This window comes from Puma concolor, chromosome A1, assembly GCF_028749965.1.
Source record: "Puma concolor isolate L17-30 chromosome A1, mPumCon1.1.hap2, whole genome shotgun sequence".
In the NCBI taxonomy this organism is placed as follows: domain Eukaryota; kingdom Metazoa; phylum Chordata; class Mammalia; order Carnivora; family Felidae; genus Puma; species Puma concolor.
In genome coordinates, this window is record NC_141667.1 from 240,953,831 (window position 1) to 240,974,383 (window position 20,553).

The 20,553-nt window shown below is 49.7% G+C and overlaps 1 protein-coding gene across 1 annotated transcript in view; it reads left to right on the forward strand.

Annotated features, from left to right (window-relative positions):
* Positions 1 to 20,553, forward strand: part of CRYL1 (crystallin lambda 1) — a 130,864-nt gene that overhangs the window by 97,571 nt on the left and 12,740 nt on the right. The window contains exons 4-5 of the mRNA XM_025924970.2: positions 251 to 412; positions 7,800 to 7,994. Of these exons, the coding sequence (XP_025780755.1) occupies positions 251 to 412; positions 7,800 to 7,994 (357 nt within the window). The remainder of the gene's footprint in view (positions 1 to 250; positions 413 to 7,799; positions 7,995 to 20,553) is intronic.

Here is a 20,553-nt window from a genome sequence, read left to right on the forward strand (position 1 = left end):
GTTTTCAGGCCTATGCAAAGCTAGAAAGTTCAGCTCCCACATACACGCCCCCCAGTTTCCGGAGTTTCCGGAGACTTGCCATGTTCTTCAGCGGCTTTTTGGTTTGCTCTTAAAAATTGCTGGTAGTTTTCTAATTGGTTCATTGATTTTTTTTTTTTTTTTTTTTTTTAGGAATGAATCAGACACGAGCTGCTTTGCTTGAGGCCTGAGTGCAGTATCATCTATAGTAATTTGAATATGTTCTTTTCAGGAATGTGTTCCAGAAAACTTGGAGCTGAAAAAGAAGATTTTTGCTCAGTTAGATCAAATCATCGATGACCAAGTTGTCTTAAGCAGCTCCACCTCTTGCCTCCTGCCTTCCCAGTTGTTTGCTGGTCTCGCACATGTGCAGCAGTGCCTCGTGGCCCATCCTGTGAGTGCCTCTACCCGCCAGCATGGTGGCCTCTCATTCCGGTTTTCCGGGGCGGTACGCCTTGGCTGATCCGATAGTATTTTGTAGCTGCTTTATTGAGGTGTAATTCGAATGCCACACAATTAAAGCTGGATAATTTAATGTGATTCAGTGTATTTAGAGAGTTGTGCAATCCCGGCAGTTTTAAAGAGAATTTTATCCAAAAATGTCTTGAATTGTATCTGTGTACCTGACGCACGATGGGATAGAATCCACGCTGTCTCCCTCACCTACGTAACTCACTGTCTAGCTGAAGAGAGAGAGTACTAACCAAATAATCCTACTGTCGGGGAGTCATTTTAAAAATGTGTACACATTTTTAGTAGGATTTTGTAGCCATTTTACTGCTCTGTGTGGTTTCCTCAACACAATTCGGAGTGGGATCAGTTTTACTAAAATGCAAATTCTTGGTCCTGCTCCTGAGATTCTGGTTCGGTAGGTTGACTTTAAGCCTCCTACCCCTTTTTTTTGTTCCCTTGCACCCCTCTGTTGTAATTAACTGGGCAGACTTACACAGTGGGGGGGCATGACGAGGCCTGTTGGACAGTGAGTACAAGTTGGCGTGCAAGCACTCAGTAAGTCTTTTTGAGATTAATGTATTAATGTGAGGAAAGGAGAATCAGGAGAGCCAAGGTTGAGTAACAGCTGTGAGCTCAGTGTGACCTTGGGAAACTGGGGACAGCTTGTTAGGACAGAAAAGCTAACTTAGCTCCGGCCATAATGAATGTGATACTAGATGACGATGGCCACACCCTCAGCACCAGCAGGCCATCAGAGGTGAAGGCTGGGGAAGGGCTGCATGGAGGAGCCAGGGCCAGGCTGGGCAGGGTCTGGGCTGACCAGGGAGGAGAGAGTGTGAGGGTGGGAAAGAAGATAAACAGAGACCCTTGGCCAAGAGCAAGCGCGGGGCATGCAGAATTGTGAGGAGGCCAGCCTGACCGGAAAGACACACGCACCTCACGTACTTGGGGAGCAGGAGGAAAGAGCCAGAAGGCTTGGGAATGGTTGGGTTATATAAAATCATGAGCGTTACTCTGAAGACATGGGACTGGTTTAGACACAGGGCAGCCCTGCGATGTGGTGGAAGTGCTGCCTTTGGAGGGTGATCAGAAGGTTCCCTCTGTGTTGAAGATGGCTCAGAGAGGGGGACAGCTACTTCACAGAACTGGGGCAGGATTCCTAGTATGAGCCACCAGGGCCGTGGTGAGGCTGAGGGTCCTAGACTGAGAGCAGGGAAAGTCCTCCTGCTGAGCAAGAGTAGCTTAGAGTGTGGGGGTGGGGAGGCTAAGGGGCTTGCTCAGGGAGGTGAGGAAAAAGGTCGGGTCAGAGATGCCTCCTGGTTCTGCGTGCTGACAGGAGGGACGGCTTAGACCACCATTCACATGACTGTATGGTTCTGGATGTCCGGATATCCTCCTACTGAAGTACAAGGGGAAGTGGAGAGTGGTCGTAAAATATGGAGACTCAGACCCACAGAATATAGAAGAAAACCAGTCATGTTTAGCTACCACTCAGATATGGGAAATTAGCACCAAGAGGGACCTTAGTTGAAGCATCCAGTTACCAAGTGCCACGAAACATGACATGTCTTTGCTTTTATGACATTTACATGTCTGTAAAAAGGACTCTTAGAAACTGTAAACTGTTGATTAGATTGTTAATCTTGCCTGGAAACTTCCAACTTTTTTTTTTTTTTTCAACGTTTATTTATTTTTGGGACAGAGAGAGACAGAGCATGAACGGGGGAGGGCCAGAGAGAGAGGGAGACACAAAATCGGAAACAGGCTCCAGGCTCTGAGCCATCAGCCCAGAGCCTGACGCGGGGCTCGAACTCACGGACCGCGAGATCGTGACCTGGCTGAAGTCGGACGCTTAACCGACTGCGCCACCCAGGTGCCCCTGAAACTTCCAACTTCTAAACAGTAATTTTACTTCTAAGTCAGGTGGGAAAAAAAGGAAAAACAGCTAAGTCAGATTGTTTAGAAAATGCCTCATAAGTCCTTTATCAAGACTTTTACCCATGTCTCTTAATTTTGAACTACCTGATGGATGACACCACACCTCCTTCACTTTCCTGTCACACCTAACAAGTACCTCTGACTAGTAGTTCAGCCACTCACTGTTGAGTAATGATATTTCTCATACCATTTTAGGATTGCTCGCTTTTACTTCTTTAATCAAGGTCAAATAGCATAACCAAAGTAAGTCCAGACCTTATTTCACAAATGAATCTCTTCTTACTTTTGGAAATCATTTTATACCTAAGCCAACATTAATTTCGGCAAATGCAGTCACCCAAGCCGGCCGTCTTTGGAATTTTATCCTTTCTTTCTCCTGCGCTGATATTGCCCACCGATCTCCTGCCCAGATGATTCCACTGAGCTCAGGTGGGGAAAAGGCGTGCTGAACAATTCAACCCAAGCTGGACGGCAGTCTCAAATATTCCAGAACCATTTATGGTCTCTGAGGAGCTTGTTTCCCTTCGGCCCGGAGCATCGGCTCGCACGCCGCCGCCTCAGCATCCTGCCCCAGGCACCCACAGTTCTTTGCCCAGACAGGAAATAGGACAAAGGAAAAGGAAGCCCCTTCTTCATGCCTCTGAAAGGCTGTGGCGAGAGTGGATAGTCAGCAGTTGCGAAAGATTGCCTCCTCCAGCCCTCCACAGAAGAGCCGGCAGCCAGCGAGTTTCGACATCACGTGTTGTCTTTTTTTTTTTTTTTAATTTTTTTTTTCAACGTTTATTTATTTTTGGGACAGAGAGAGACAGAGCATGAATGGGGGAGGGGCAGAGAGAGAGGGAGACACAGAATCGGAAACAGGCTCCAGGCTCTGAGCCATCAGCCCAGAGCCCGACGCGGGGCTCGAACTCACGGACCGCGAGATCGTGACCTGGCTGAAGTCGGACGCTTAACCGACTGCGCCACCCAGGCGCCCCCATCACGTGTTGTCTTTTGGGCAAACACATGTTGTCTCGCTGGGGGCGGGGAGGAGCTCTGGGTCATCTGAGCACTGGGGGATGAGCGGGGGTCACTACGGGGTGGGCGTGTTCTCTCAGCACACAGGTAGTTTGGGATTTTCAAGTGGGCTTCATAGACTAGAGCCAGGAGGCGACGGGCTCAGGAAGAGGGGTGTTAATGTGTCCCTGACATTCTTCCTCTCAAATGTTTCTTATGTTGCGTTTCCTGGTCTGCCTCCTCTCCCTGTGGGTGTGTAGAGGGGCTCAGGGATGGGCATCTGGTGGCTGGGAGACGTTCGCTGATGATGGTGATCTCAAAGTTGAGTTTGGTCGCAGTCTCTCTTGGTGCCTGGATCTATGTTAGCAATCAGTCAAAACGGTTTCAGCCACACTTTACAGCCTTACTTCAGTTGGGGACGTGGTGGTCCCATGGAGCTGGTGGGGGCTGCTTTAGCCCATCAGATGCTCCTGGCGCCCCTCTTATGGATGCTCTGTGGATGAGGCCGCCTGGGAAGGATGCACATGGCTCAGGGATTCCAGTGTTGAGTGGAGACAGGTCCTGAACTCTCGTCTACTCATCTCCCACGTTGGTTACTTGGCAGCCACGGAGCTATAACACAGCCTGGAATTAAAGCGGGCACTGCTCACATAAGGTGCCCAGAATGTTCCCATCTGAGCACCTTGCCTACGCTTGCCACCTTTGTTACTCACTCTCCCGCCTGACCCCGGAACCGCTTGCCCTCGTGTTGGTGGTAATTTGAACGTCCGTCCCGGAGCTTGCTGTTTCTGGAGAGCGTATGTGTGTGCGTGTGTAGGCGGTGCCCGTTTCAGATTGTCAGCTGCTGCCCGTCAGAGGGGCAGCCTTCCCCCTCCCCCCTCTGTCTGTGGAGGGTTCAGGAAGGTGGGGTGGGATGGGCTGTCACTCATGAAAGGGCTTTACTCTGAAAATTATCAACATGGTGGGGGATTAGGCCTCTCGGCCTGCTGTAAGCAAGCCGCCCCTTCATTTTTACTTCCGCTCCTCTCGTAAAGAAGAGGAGTTCGCCTGGTCGGGAGTGCCCCCTCTGCGGAGCTGTGCCAATGAATTGCAGATCGCCGCGGCTGTCTTCTGGGAGAAGGGGCCGGCTGCCTTTCCTCTGAGTTTAACTCTGTTTCATCTGCTGCAGAGAAAATAAACGAAGCCTCTGTGTTGGGCGCGCTGTGCTATCTCCGCGATCACATGCCTCCCAGGCTCTGGTCCAGGTTCTGGGCAGGCTTTTCACGAGGTGAATGGAGAATGCCCCCCCTTGTACCGCCCGGCCCCACCTGAGCTCTCAAAGAGCCTCACCGGCCAGGCCCTCCGTCTCGCCTCCGGCACAGCGCTGCCTGCTCTGGAGAGCCCGTGGACCGGCTCCTGTAACCTTTAGAGACACTGCCTCCTTTTCCCCTCGTTTGTTTTGTTTTTCCCATTTCTTCAAGGCGTGATTCTCAGTCTAACTCACAGACCCCGATCCCGGAAGGCCCAGGCGTTCCGGGGAACACAGCCGTTCCTTTCCTTTTGAGAGAGTCGCTTCTTTGCTTATGTCCGTGGCCCCTCCCGTCCCTCCTCCCTCCTCCCTCCTCTCATCTCTCCACCTGATTGTCCCGTCCCTCTCCCAGCCTGCAGTTGGCATCAGTGTCCCTGTCACAGGACTGAGGTGCCGTGGCAAGAACCACCCCCTGCGGGCCCTCAGACTCCGGGAGGTCCTCTCCCAGCAGCTGCCCGGCTCGAGCGCGTGGACACAAAGCGTGAACACGGCCTGTTTCACGAAGCACGAAGAGCTGGACCGTGCAGCTGGGTTTCCGCGGGTGCTGGGGAATCAGGGTCCTGCAGGGCTTTGAGCTGGAGGTGGTGCAGTCGGCATCCTGTTTTTAAGTTTTAAAAAAACGTTAATTGTGATGAAACACGTGTAAGGCTTGAAACTGTGTAAAGTTCAGCGGCAGTGAGCACGTTCACACGGCCGTGCAGCCCTCGCACAGAACTCCATCCGCAGAAGTCTTTCTTGGGAAGCTGAAACTCCGCCCCCAGGGAGCAGCAGCTCTCCGGCCCCGGCAGCCTCGTGCTCCCTTCTGCCTCTGGATCTGACAGGCCCCTGCCTGACAAAGGCTCACCCTGGCGGTGGCGAGAGGATGGGCCTGGAGAGAGAGGCCAGGGAGGAGAGTGCCGGAATCTGAGCCGGAGGCGACGGCCCGAGCCAAGTGTGCGTGTGCGGTGGCGGGAATGGGTTTTTCCAGAGACGTGAATAGAACTGACAGGATCACCGATGGGAAGTGGGGCAGGCCAGGGAGAGGCGGGCACCGAGGATACTTCTCACGGTGCTGACTTGGGCGTTGGGTGTTGGGGCGATGGTGTTCTCGCCAAGATGGGGCGCCAGGAAGAGGACCCTGTGTGGGGGCGGGAGGGACGGGAGTTTGATTCGTGACAGGTGGAGTGTATGCTCGTTAGGAGCGTGTCCGGTGCACAATTACAGATACAGCCTGGAATGGGGGGCGAGCTCCAAGTGAGATCTCGGGGTTTGGGGTGGGGGAGACACCCTGGGAGCCACCCAGCTCTGCCCAGAGCCTGGGAGTGGGCACAGAGGGAGGCCAGCGGTGGCAGCCGGGAGAACCGCCACTTAGGGAGGATGCGGGCCGGGGAGCACGTTGTGTGTGCGGATCCTCTGTAGCCAGTGTCTCGGTCTGGGATTGTGCCACCCGTGAGGCTTGCGGCATTGGAAGACCCCAAGCCCCAAAGACGGTAGTCTTTGTCTTATAGGAAGATAAAATCCATCTAAGTAGACAGGTTTCCAGTTCTTATAATTCTGATCTTCGAAAAGGCCAGAGGGTAGACATTTTTATGAGCTCGATGATCATAGGCAGGAGACAAGGGATTCAGTTGAGGCACTGATTTACAATTTATTTATCTGAAAACAGATGCCGCCCTCTTTTGCTTTCTAAGAGGGCTGAGCGTGACCAGGGCAGGCCGAGAGCACAGGGAACCTCCGAAGCTAAGCTGTTTGTGGACCAGAGGCCCCTCCTAAGCAGTGTCCTAGGAGAAGGAAGGTTTTCTTTCCCTTTTCTGTAGAAGTCATTGTATGTATGTATGTATGTATTTTTAAATTTTTAAAAAAGGTTTATTTGAGACACACAAACACACACAGAAACAGAGGGTGAGCAGGGGAGGGGCAGAGAGAGAGGGAGACACAGAGTCAGAAGCAGGCTCCAGGCTCTGAGCTGTCAGCACAGAGCCCGACACGGGGCTTGAACTCATGAACCGTGAGATCATGACCAGAGCCAAAGTTGGGATGCTTAACCGACTGAGCCACCCAGGCACCCCTGTAGAAGTCATTTTAAAATGGATGCTTCTTGGACTTCCTGGTGGCTCAGTCAGTTAAGCATCTGACTCTTGATCTCAGCTCAGGTCTTGATCTTGGGTATGGAACCTACCTTAAAAAAAAAAAAAAAAAAAAGATGCTTCTTGTAGTTATTTAGTGACTGTAAGATTCTATCAATTTTCCTCTATATATTGAGGAAAAATTACTTACAAATATTTGGCATACAGTTTACTGCAGTGCATTTGGCTTTTAATGGTGAGGTTAATCTGGTTCTACAAAGCAGCCTTTTCTTTGGACCGAGGATAATCCTCTTTGGGACTCTTCAAGAACAGTTTCTCAAAATAAACGAAGAAACAAACAAAAGACAAAAATAAAAAAATAAACCAAGAAACCCAGAGCACAAAGTGTAAATGCTGGGCTAGGCAGGCATTTCCATCTGGGCCCGCTCATCGTGGACCAACCCTTCCCACCTTGGGCCGTGTCACGACATCAAGGCTGCGGTAGTGTTCTGATGCTGCGTGACCTCTGTGTAGGTGAGATTTGATTGGCGGGACACGTTTGGGGCTCAACACGGACACGTTAAGGAAATACCAAGTTTTGGGAAGATGCTCTCAATGTTAACCCTGACACAGTAGAGTAAGCAAGACCCCGCAGTGAGGGTTTTGGAATGTGGGTCTGGAGGAGGGCTGGGGCTGGGTGAAAGCCCATGAAGTCTAGACAGTGGGTAGCTGAGAAATCCTGGGGGAGGCCAGGGGTCTGGAGATTAGCCCTGAAAGCATAGGATGGTCATCTGCACCTCCAAACTTCAACCTCATGTGCTAGTTAGGAGTTTTCAAGAAATAAAACACACAGATTTTTGTGCTCAGGTTTTTTCTTTCCCTCCTTTGTGGACTACTTTATATTTCAAGTTTCTTGTCATCAGATGCTGAATCTACAGTGGCCCTTCCGCAGACAAATCTGTCCCATCTGACCATTCAGGATAGGCAAGCAGTCTGCCAGAACAGCACCCTGGCTCCAGGGCTGTCTTCTGACTCTTCTCCCCTCCTGTCTCTCCCGTAAGGTAAATCCACCGTATTACGTGCCATTGGTTGAGCTGGTCCCACACCCAGAGACGGCCCCCGCGACGGTGGACAGAACCCACGCCCTGATGAGGAAGATCGGACAGTCCCCAGTCAGAGTCTTGAAGGAGATGGATGGCTTTGTCCTGAATCGCCTCCAGTATGCCGTCATCAGCGAGGCCTGGCGGCTGGTGGAGGTGCGTGGGCTGCTTCCAGCCTCTGGCCGTTGGAGGGGAAGGGTAGCCGCATGTCCTGGGGCCGCATGGCGGGGTGGGAAAGTCAGCGCTCAGTCCTGCCTGTCCTGCTCTGGGGACTGAGGGCAAGCTCTTCTCTCAGGTTCAGTCAACAGGCAAGGAAAATAAAATGTAATGTGGCAGTTCATTGTATGTTTCAGAGATTCCTGTTACAGTAAGTCATTTGATATTCACACCTGATGATAGACTTCTCTGCTTCCTGCCCTTTCGTATCATTACCACATAATTATCTCTGTGTGACAATACTGCATTTTCTCACAGGGTCAGGTTTTCCCCCAGTGTTATAATTTTTCAAGAGGGAAAAACTAGATTTTGAGTAAACTTGTATCCTCTAAAGGAACCCAGTTTATTTCAAGAGCTTGAGGAAGAAACAATGGGTAATCCTTAAACTTGTTAGCTCTATGCTTATCTTAAATATAAATAGGAAGTTATGCACACACACTTAACCCTGTCCTTTCATTAAAAGATTTTACATGTAGCTTTATTTATTCTTAATTTTTTTAATGTTTATTTATTTTTGAGAGAGAGACAGAGTGTGAGCAGGGGAGGGGCAGAGAGAGAGGGAGACACAGAATCCAAAGCAGGCTCCAGGCTCCGAGCTGTCAGCACAGAGCCTGATGCAGGGCTTGAACTCACGGACTGCGAGATTATGGCCTGAGTCAAAGTCCGATGCTTAACCGACTAAGCCACCCAGATGCCCCAAAAGATTTTACATGTGATTTTAGAAATCACCTCGCTGCGTACATTTGTACTAAGCTCTACACCTCGCTTCTACATTTGTATGAAGGACCTGGTTCCAGGAAGGATAGACCTTGGAGCAACCCCAGGACTTGCAGTGAAGAAGAGTCCGGGGGTCTTGGGCTCAGACTGTGTTTTCTATCCACTTGCTTGTTGATGCTTCCTCAGCTTCTACATGGGTGAACAACACTGTCCATGCTCATGTTGCAGAAACATGGTGGAGCGAGCGAGGGTCTATCCGGGTACGCAAGGCAAGGGGAACGAAGCTTGGGCTGAGTTGTCTGTTCCTGGAATAGGCCCAGAGCTCCTATGGGAGCCCGCCAATCCCAGCCTGACACGGGAAGAAGGGGGCCAGCCTGTGGGCATTGTATTTTAGCTGCCCAGCGCGTGATGTATGTGACCCTCCTGCTTCCTGGTTACGGCTTTCTGCCCCGTCCCTGTTAGATTCATCATCTGTCCTGACTGCCGTGTCCAGTTGCCACACAGTAGCTGCAATCCTGTGTCCTTGTTGGGATTTTCACTGTTAAGTTCGTAGTTTTAACTTCCTAATAATTGTAGAATGTTCTTTGAGTATCAGTAGTAGAATATTGAAAGCCACACTGAACTGAAAGCACTTCCTCGGAGCTGTTTTTACATCATTTCCACTTGTCTGGAACACTACAATAGACCACCAGAAAAGTTCAGTGTCACAGTGAAACGCAGAGAGGTTTTAAGGCAGTTTTTGCCTTTTTTGTAAAGTAACGTAGGCCCAAAGGGGAAAAGAAAAGCCCTGAGCTGAATCTTGCTTTCTCCAGTCAGAAGGATGTGAGCCAGCTCAAGGGAAAACCCGGAGGTTCTGGGGCAGAGGAATTAGGTGGGAGTCACACACAGAGGATCCTCTCTGTGTTGACCCCAAAGCAGAACCGGGGGTAGTCGGGAAGCTCCCAAGTTTGGTAGGTCGGTGGAGGGTGGCAGCGCTCCCCTCGGAGGAGCCGTGGAGGATTCCACTTCTCCCCTTTACTGGCCAGACACGGAGGGAGGGCTGGAGGAGTTACTGAATGTGGCCCCTCTACCGCCTCATTTCGTCCGCCCTCCTTTAGATTGTCCCGTCTCTGGCGGCCGATGGCAGACTGGGCGTGATCGTGTTACCGACTTGCAGGAACGTTCTCACTCTTGGGTCTCATGCCGGAGAGTCCCGCATGTGTCTGTTGTCGGCTGCAGTGGCACTCACGTACCTGGAGTCTCCACGAGGCACCATGTGCTACAATCCAGCAGGATACGGTTTGTGACAAATTGCGAAGAGGCCACAGACATGACAAAGTGTGAATAGAACCTCAAGAGTTTTCCTTGGTGAATGTCCAGGAGATCAGTCCGTTCTAGAAAATAAAGATGATTTGCAGACGGAATTAAGGCGGGTCTAGAAACCGTAGGTCCCTCTCTCCAGGTTGTGAATAGGGTGACGGGCATCCCTGAGCTCTGTGGTGACAGGTGAAGCAGTCCAGGTGTGGGACAGGGGCTCGCAGAGGGAACATCCGAGGGGGTGGGGTCGCCCGTGTCGTACCTGCTCTTAACCGTTGCCGCCCAGAGACCGCTACTTTGTCGGCCTCCCACATGTGGGAGGGCCAGTAGCACACCGGCCGTGCGTCCACTCCTGAAGCAGTTACTTCTGAGGGCAGAGGAGCCACGGGCGTGGGCTCTGAACACCCCGCAGGAGCCCTGCTTTCCTCAGGCTCTGGGCTTAGCAGAGTCAGAGCCATGCCGTGAGAGAACTCCCCCCCGGCCACGTAACAAGCAGCCACGGGATCCTCCGCTGGGTTCTCAACGGTGCACCCCAGCAGACACACAAAAGGCACGTTCCTCCTGCCTCCTCCTGGGATTAGTGGATCAACATTTGTGCCCATTAGGTGGGGTGGCCTGAGTAGTCTTGACTTGATCACATGAATTTCTTGAAAGAAAACCTGTGCCGCCTGTGGTCTGTTTCCACCTAAGATCCTGAGGGGCAGACAAGGCGAGCAAACCCCTCCCGAGCCCCACCTTCACCTGTGCAAATCTGCACGCGTGTGCTGGGCCCCGTCAGGGCTGGGGCCAAATGATGCCCCTTTGACTCACCACGTCAGAGCCAGTTGAACTTGAATTTAGATTTTAGGGTGTTCCAAGTGTACTTCAAAACATTTAAGGGCAACTTTGGTATAAAAAGCAGATCAATTGGGGAAATGTTACAGTGAAAACTGGAGATTTTTATACATTTTAAGTTCAAAAGATCCAAAGGCCTTGCAGAGTTTTTCTTTCAAGGACGTTCTCTCCCGGGAGTGGGTTTCACACGTGGGCCGGGGCCCCAGCCTTCTGGCAGCGAACACAGTGAGCGCAGACGAGCAGGGCCGCCTTACTTACTCAAGGACACTATGGCTGCTTCAGTCTCGTGCCTTCTGCATTCGCAGAGCGAGTTGAGATTTGGCAGAGCTAGGGCTGGCTGTTTAGGTCCGAGGGCTGTAAGGTGACTCGGCTGCAGAGCACTAGGGCGCCTTGCGTAGACGTGGGCCCAGATGCTGCCGTCCTGGCTTCCGGGGTGCTGCATCAGCGGGCGGGTGGAGGAATACTGTTCCTTGCTGTCTGTGTGTCGACAGCTCTGCACAAGTCAGATCCAAGTGTGAATTTCCAGGGGTCCTACCCACAAGTTGGGGTGTGAGCTAGAGTGGGACAGGCAGGGCACCTGGCCAGAAGGATGGCTCGCATTTCCACTTAGCCATGGCGGTGCCTTAATGTGGACGTCAGGGGAGCAGAAGGGTGCCGTTCCGCCACTTGCTAATTTTGTCGACCTGGTAGGTTACATCGGTCGATTTTCCCATGTTGGACCAGCCTCGCAGACCTAGAATAAATACCACTAGATGTGTAATTCTTTCTAGACGTTGCTGGGGTCAGTTCGCTTATGTTTTGTTGCATCTAAGTTCAGAGGAAACGTTAGTTTGTAGTTTTCCTTTTTCTCTCTCTTTTACTATATTTGATTTTGATATCAAGGTAACACTGTATTAGATATCAAGGTAACAATGCATAAAATGGGAAGTTTTCTCCCCGTCTATTTTCTGGAAGAGATGATAACATTTTTGTTAATTCTTCGTTAAATGTTTGGTAGAATTCTCCAGTGAAACCACCTGGGCCTGGAGAAAAACCTCTTTTCCAGGAGGTATTTATTTATTTATGTATGTATGTATGTATGTATGTATTTATTTTACTTGTGAGAGTGGGGGCAGAGAGAGAATCTCAAGCAGGCTTCACACTGAGCTTGGAACCCGATGCAGGGCTCGATCCCACAACCCTGGGATTGTGACCTGAGACAAAATTAAGAGGCGGGCGCTCAGCTGACTGAGCCACCGAGGCATCCTTCCAGGAGGTTTTTAATTACAAGTTCAGATTCTTTAATGGTTATAAGAACCATTCAGGCTGTCTGTTTCATCTTGGTTGAGTTTGGTGGTTTGTGGTTTTTAAGAAATTGTTCCGTTTCTTGAGTTGTTGAGTTCATGAGCATAAAGTTGTTGGCAGGGTCTGTAGTGATATCCCTGGTTTTGTTCCTGATGTGGGGCATTTGTGTCCACTCTCTTTGTATCCTTGTCAGTCTTGCTAGAGCTTTGTTAATTTTACTGATTATTTTGAAGAAGCCACTTTTTGTTTCATCGATTTTCTTTATAGTGTTCCCGTTTTCAGTTTCATTCACCAACTGGAGGGCATAATTTACTACTTGCAGCCAAGCATGGAGGAGAAATTCTAAGAAAGGTGGGGCGGAAAAAGGTAAGGGAGGCTCCTGTGGAGGCCTGTCCATTCGAGAAGGGGGAGAGGAGCTGCAGGCACCATTTCCGGGTCAGAAAGAGAAAGTGCTGGGAATAAGACACACCTTGTCTTCACGGCAGCCTAGATCATGACATACTGTCCTGTCATCGCCTGTGATTTTGTCTGTCCCCACACAGCCATGTATGCTCGGCAAGGACAAGGGCTGTCTGGGAACAAGATGGGAGCGAGGTATATAAGGGAACAAGGTTGCTGGGTTCTGTTGTATTGTCTCACAGACGCCCACCCCATTCTTCCCCTTCCAGTTTGGCTCAGAACTGGGGGGGAGCAGCCCTCGTAGGCTTGGAAATGCCAGAAGGACAAATCCGGCTATAGTCTCGTAGCCCAAGATTAGGTCACTGGGGGACAAGATCCTGTTGGCCAGGAACGTGATTTCAAGTCAGTACTCTTAAGCTAATGATCACAATAAAGGAAGTGGTGTTGTGATGATAAACCCTCTCCCAGACAATAGCTGAGCTTGTACTGCCCATAAATTCTTGCCCCATCCAGGTAGGGTAGGTGGAGGTGAGCCGGAGTGAATCACGAAGCCATCAGCAGATTCTCAGCCTGTTGGAATGTGTTGGTAATGAGCTTTGGAAATTGCTTATCTTGGGTTTTATTCACCCTTCTGAGCAATGTAACCGTGAGGCTGAATTTCTGTTCCTCATGCACTGGGCTGCAAAAATTCAGTTCTTGTTTCCTTGCCAGGTAGGTATAGTTTATGGGATCTGAATCTAATTCCTGTTATGAAGAATTGTTCAGTTAATAAAGTATATCTCAGATCTCATGTAGTAAAATTAACAGAGGAAACTTTTTGTGATAAACGCATTGAGGGTTTTCTGTGGAATTTAATTATTGAGATTCTAACACAGGAATTAGGAGTCAGTCCAGCAAACCCCTGAGGATCATTTACTCATCAGTGACTTCAGTTTGTATGGTATTTAAAAGTTTACAAAGCACTTTCCTTTATATTTTTCATGGTTTACAGATATTTTCAGATCGTCCCATCTTAAAACCATGAGAGGTGCATTGTTATTTTTGCCCTTACAGATTAAGACACTGGCTCAAGAGGTTAGGTGATTTGATCCACGTTCCGCAGTCTGGTGGGGATTCAAAGCTGTGTCACTTCTTGTGCTTCAGTGTCTGCACCTGTAAGTGAATCTGTTTCTCATCGGGATGTGATGAGGATTGGATGGGGTTATGTATGTAAAGGGCTTAGGACATGCCTGGCATATGGTAATGGTTTAGTAAGTGCTATGGGTTGTTGTGACAGTAACGATGACAGAGTTTTCTGGTTCCCTGCATCCGGTGTAATGTTTTTGGACGCCACAGCTGCCACCAGTGTGTTAGCTCTGAGCTGAAAAACTCACATCCTGGCTACACAAGTGGGGCTCCCGGAAGGCAGCAGGGCCTCACCCGGGAGCCTGTTAGGAATGCACCGTCTGAGATCCCACTCCGGACCTGCAGAACCAGACTCTGTATTTTAATAAACTCTGCAGACCTTCGTATGCTGCCCGAAGTCGGAGAAGCCGTCGCTCCCTCCCAGGGAGACCCTGGCCTCACAGTCTTGATGGGTTGTATTTCATCTGTTTTAAGATGCACTTTTTATCTTAAGATGTTTACATTTTAACATCTTAGTTTTATGGGCGGCATTTTTCTTCCTTAACAGAACATTAATACTAATTTAACTCTCAGTTGATGCAGTCTTAATTTTAGGGAGAAATAGTGTATTCTGCTGTCGTTTTTATTTGTCTTTTCTCCTTCCATGTTTTCCTGTGTCTGATGCTCTATATCTGACTCAGGCTCACGGTAGATAAACATGCAGCTTCTGCTTAGTGGAGAGACTGTCACCTGGTCACTTTATAAGTTATGATTTCCAGTCCTAGTTTTGTGACAGTGAATACCTCTGGTTATCCCAGAAGTTATGTGAAAGTCAACTTAAGAAAAGGATTTAATTCACTTTTAATGAAAACACACACACATCGGAGGAAAAGAATGCTGGGCCGTGACTGCCTGGGAGTTGGAAGCGGTCATTCCAGATCGAAGCTGGCCTTCCCTTGGCTCAGGCATGGATGTCCAGACGGCGTCATCCTTGTGCTGGCCACACACGTAGCATCCGCACCGGCCTGGAGCCTTTTGATTTCCGGAGCAGGGATGCAAACTGTGGCCAGGTTTTCCTCTTACTAGTCATGGGCCTGTGGGAACAGAGGCATGTCTCTCCAGGAGTGACACCGAGTGGAGCAGCATCCCGGTGTTTGCAAATCAGGTGCACCCGTGACCTGTGCTCCTGGTCTTGTGTTGGCGGCCAGCTGAACGAGCAGCCTGCCTTGTCGTGAACTGCTTCGTTGAGAACGTACAGCGAGCTTTTTCTACGGAATGAGAGACACACAGGGGAACTAATGGGGAAAGATGGCCCCAGATCGTAAGTGCTCTACTATAACTACCTCGTACATGTCTCACATGTGCTGTGATCATGGGGAAGTGGCCAGTCATCGGATTTCTGCTCTCCTTTTATAGACCAATATCAGTGTAGGTTCCATTCTCCAAGTTCACATTAATTCTCAGGAACTTTACTTCCCACACGTCCAGCATTCTGCGTGGGAAGCCATATATCCGTGGCCTATAGTTTCTTGGCAGCCTGGGGACACCCGTAGTTTCACTGATGGCTCTTTTCCATAAATGTCCCCCTGTGACCAAGTATGTTCATTCCCTGCCAATCCCTCAGCCTTCTCTCTGGAAGAAAAGCAGTACAAGACAGGGAAGCAAGGCCGAAAAGAAGAAAATAGAGCAGAATCAGGCTGTCACTTGTTCCGCAGGCTCTGGGACCAGGAAAGGCAGCCGTAGTCTTGTGGCTTGAGAGGCTGGACAAGAGAAAGCATGTTCAAAGCAGTGGCTTCCAGGCAGTTGGAAGGTGGGGCTGTGTGAGCGATTTTTCTTTGGAGGGAAGGTGTTGGAAATGCTGTGGACTGCTCCAGGCTACAGCTCACCTGGAATGTGTCCAGCAGGAAAAAGCTGAGGCTTGATTGAGCAAAATATTACGGTTCAGACATTGACGACACCTGCCTCTGTACCTGGCAAGAAGAGTCACGTAGAAGGCGGTCATGCAGAGGGAAACTAAAGGAGCCCAGAAAGACCCAGGGTCCTGCCCTCTGTGCCACACCCTCAACCGTAGGGCTTTCTACATCGTATGTGTTTTAAAATTCAAACTGAAAATTTTAGTTTTTTTTGTTTTAAATTAAAATGATAATGGATAAAGAGTCTGACTGAACCTCCTTGTGGTTGAAAGGAACCGGCCTGCAGCAGTCCTATTGGCCGAGTGTGGGGTCCGGGAACTTCTGCCTCCTGCCCTGGGCCTCGTGTCCTTCCAGAAGTGACACCACCTCTCTCTGCCTAGTTCATTCCTGGCCTGGGCCTCCCTTCAGCGACCAGCCTTGGGCTGGTCTCCTGGCCTCACACAGGAAGGTTCCGTCTCATTTCCCGTCCTGCCCTGGGTCTTGCCATGCCCTCGCCTGCCTCGCACTGTCCTTCCTTCTTTTGTGCTCATCCACTCGGCTTCAGGCACAGCGTGCACGGGGTCCTCCAGCTTCCCTTCCACAGTGTGGCCTGTTCTGTGCATTTCTTTTAACTTTCTCACCAGGGCAAAATTCGCCCAGCAGAATTTTTTCTTAAGACATTTTTCTGCCATTTCTGCATTTTTGTTCGACCTCTTGCGAATAGAGCCCAGACCTCGGTATTGATGAGGCTGAAGGAATGGTCTCCCACCCCTCCAGCACCTGAAGCACGCTCACCTTTCCACCTCATTCGCACGCCCTGGGTCCACTGTCCCTGTGGCCTCCTGGCCTACCTTTTTGCCTTCCAGAGCCTCTCTGTGGCAGCAAGCTCGTCACCCAAAGACATTGAACAGCTCTCTTGGCTTTCTCTTAGCTCTTGTACCCCGTAAAGTTTTCCCAAAGGCGGTCGCGCATCTGTCACAACTGTTGTTTTCTTGGGCTCCGTTCCCTTTCTCAATGGGACTTGCTGGCATGTATTGGGAGTGCAGGGCCTTTGGAGCATGTGCATCACCTCCTTTACCAGGACCGTTTTCCAGATTGGTTGAGACCTGCTTTCACCTTGGCTTAAATTCAGAGAGCTTCCTAGCAGTGGCTTGTTCAGAGATCCCAGGAGAAGGCAGTGCTTTCCATCCATATTGCAGCCCTCAAAGGACACTAAGGCTATGCCCCAGGACTGTACCAGAAGCCACACCCATGACTCAGCAAGTGTTTGTTTGTTTGTTTGTTTACTTAAGAGAGAGAGAGAGAGAGAACGCGGGTGTGTGTGCAAGCGGGGGAGGGGCAGAGGGAGAAGGAGAGAACCTCAAGCAGAGCCCAATGCAGGGCGACATCTCGGAGCATGTGGGGGAGTGGGGGGCCGTGGGCCCCCCTGTGCGTGGAGCTCCGGCCGTCTCCAGTCTCCCGAGCTTCTGTCTGACATCATGAGCGTCTCGGAGTCAGCCGTGGACACACTGAAGAAGCTTCGTAGGTTGGGATGCCTTCTCTCCAGAGCAGTCCAGGGAAGACGGAAGCCACTGAGGAAACTGGAGTTTTCTTTCCTCTGAAAGCTTTATTTGCTGGCTGGGACTCATCAGTTAATTAGAATTCCTTCTAGTCGCGATGGTCTGTAAGAAGTCGACGGTTTTTATGATAGGATTTATTTACTGTTTTATGGGAGGTTGCTTTGAGCAGCCACATTGGCAAGCAGCAGAGCCCTAATGAAAGGAGAGCTCCCACTCATTTACTTTAGAGACACCTCCAGACCTATTAACAGACAAACATAATGAAAACATCAACCACATACTCCATTTTTTAACAACCTGCTTGGCATGCCTGGATTACTTTAATAGTGTTTAAAGTAAAAGCTTCAATGCTAGTACTTTAACAACCCTTAAAAAAAAACTCAACGAAAATGCTCTTACCCTACTTATCGTCGCCATCAGGTAATCAGTCAGGACACATGCTGGATCTCAGCTCCACCAGTGTGAGCTGGAAAGTTAACAGACAGTGGAATAGAGGGGAGAATGGAGGAGAGAAGGGGGGAGGGGGATCCCAAGAGAAAAGGTGGAGAAGGGAGGATGCAGGTGACAAATTGTGCAGCCTTGTCACCCGGCCTCCTTCGTGAGGGGCAGGCAGACGCTGGGCAGGAGGCCAGCCTGTGACCGGGGACATGGGAGCAGGAAACTGCTGGAATTGCAAAGGAGGGGCAGGCAGAGACGGGCCTGGGCTATGTTTCTGGTCCTGGATGGGCACGTACACTCCTCTGTGTTCACAAACCTCTTTGTGAACACTTTTTCCCCTGAGGACCACTGCCCTTGCACACTTAACGTTTGCACAGAAGGGGGGATTCCTTCTGCTGTGTTTGTTCTCAGGTCAAGTCTCTTCCTTTTCTTTCAGAATCTTTAATACTATTGACGGGGCGCCTGGGTGGCTCAGTCGGTTAACTGTCCGACTTTGGCTCAGGTCATGACCTTGCAGTTTGTGAGTTTGACCCCAGGTCAGGCTCTGTGCCGACAGCTCAGAGCCTGGAGCCTGCTTCGGATTCTGTGTCTCCTTCTCTCTCTCTGCCCCTCTCCTGCTCTTGCTCTGTCTCTGTCTCAAAGATAAATAACAATTAAAATAAATAAATAAATAAACAAACATTAAAAAAATACTACTGTTTTTCTTCCTGAAAGCATTGTTATAAGCACAGCACAGTAGGAAAAGACACACCAGGGAATTATTGCTCCCTGGGGCCTAAAGAGTTCTTCAGCATCCCTTGTATTAGGACAAAGTCTTTCCTGTCTTTCTCTTTCCTGTTTTTTGTTTGGTTCCATTTAAACACTTGAATTTGAAGAATATTCAAAGGGAAAAAATACCACTTATGTTTCCCCTACCCTAAAGCAGTCAACTGCTTTTATTTTTCTGTGTTCCTGTCTAGTTTCTATTAAGAGTACTTCTTGAGTTTCCATTTTTAATGGCTTCCTGACATTTCATTAAAAAATTTTTTTAACGTTCATTCATTTTTCAGAGATGGAGAGAGATAGACTACGAGTGGGGGAAGGGCAGAGGGAGGGAGACACAGAATCCGAAGCAGGCTCCAGGCTCCGAGCCGTCGGCACAGAGCCCGACGCGGGTCTCGACCTCACAAACTTACCTGGTTTGTGAAGTGGTAACCTGTCACCACCTACCCGGTATGGTCCGCCTTGTCCCCCTCGTCTCCTTTCCCCTGAGCACCCTCTCAGCAGGCTCTGGACACTGGGAGTTTTACGAATCAGCGTCCTATTGCATCAGCCAGATGTGGTGTTCGGTCGGCTCTACCGCGAGTTAGCAAAATTTGCCCGAGTCATTCTGCAGGAATGTTTATGCCTCGCTTCCAAGAAAAATTGTAGGTTGTGGCAAGAGGCCGAGTAGCTCACAAAGCTGGCTACGAGCCTTTGAGTAGCAGTGGGGCCACACGTAGCAGGCTTTTGTTTCTCAGCACTTACAATCATGCATTTGCCTCGCCTTCTCTCTGGAAGGTTGCTCGGGTGGGGATGGTTAGAGCCAGGTTCGTGTCGCATGAAGGAGAAGTAATGCCTGTCAAAGAGTATAGAAAACCAAAGTATATACGTGTCTATGGACGGAGGGAACTAACTCATGGTTCTAGTTCATTTCTCATGAGAAAAACTGTGAACCAGCATGATAGTTCTTAATTTACACTTCAAAATCTGTATTACTTTCTCTAGCAGTCACCGGGACTTGAGTTGGAGCTTTCTAAAAAAAGAGAGGCCAGAACCCCTCGCTCCTACTTGAGTTATTTCCACGTCAGTGATTGTCCTCGTGTAGCCCATCCCCGAAACGTCTTTGCAGGCGGGGAGCTCACTGAGGTTTACCTCTGTTCCGTCCTTGCTCTAATTAGAGATTGAGGTGGGCTCTCTTTCTGTAACCCCTGCTCCTTGGCCTCTCTGACCAGACTCATGGTAAAATAAAAGAAGCCCACTGGCCCCTTCGTGCCCTTTTTTGTTGCTTTTCACTATGACATTTTCCTAAGATAAACCTTTTTTCTGGCTCTTGGTTTTCAGTTGAGACAGTGGATCGAGGCCTCAACAGCTCTGATTGGGAGGGGCAGAAGGACTTGTGCATGGCCTAGCGCGGGTTCCTCCGAAGTGTGTCTGTGTTCCTGGTGGTGATGGTGGCGGCAGCCAAGTTAAAGCAGTGTTTGCACAAGAAAAACCTGAAAATTCAGGTCTCGGTATGGTGAAAAGTAGAGCAGCACAAAACAGAAGAAAAGCAGAAGCTGGAGATGAGTAAAAAAAGAAGTGGACAAGGAAAGCTGGCATGAAGAAAAATGAGAAAAGTAAATGAAAGTGAGGGCGTGCAAAAAATACGTGAATCCAATCAAAATTTAATATGATAATGGGACGATCAGCCAGAAGGAAAAATAACTGTGTGTAGCTGCTAATCAGTAGGGGAAGTCGTCCCAGGAGATTCATGCCTCAGTACTGCCAGACCCCTTCTTCTTCCTTGTCCAGAAAACCAGATCACCCTTTTGCCTACTCGGGCCATTCGATGTGTCTTCTCTCCTTTCCCCGCCTCACAAACAAAGGCTAGGTCCAAGCCATCTGCAGGTGAGGACCATGCCTTGAACTTCTGTCCGCTGGTGAGGGCCATGTTGGCTGGGCCAGAGTGCCCACATATTCAGTCAAACACAGGCTAGATGTTGCTATGAAGATAGTTTGTAAATGTGATTAGTTTAACTTCTATAATCCGTTGGCTTTAAGTACAGGAGATTTTTCTCAGTCCCCTGGGAAGGCTTCATCCAATCAATTGAAAGGCCTTAAGAGCAGAACTGAGGTTCCCACCCTTAGCTCCTGCTGCAGATTTCAGACGTATCAGCGCCCTCAATCACACAGGCCTGTCCCTCAAAATAAATGTCTTTACGTGTACATACCCTATGAGTTCTCTCTCTCTGGTGG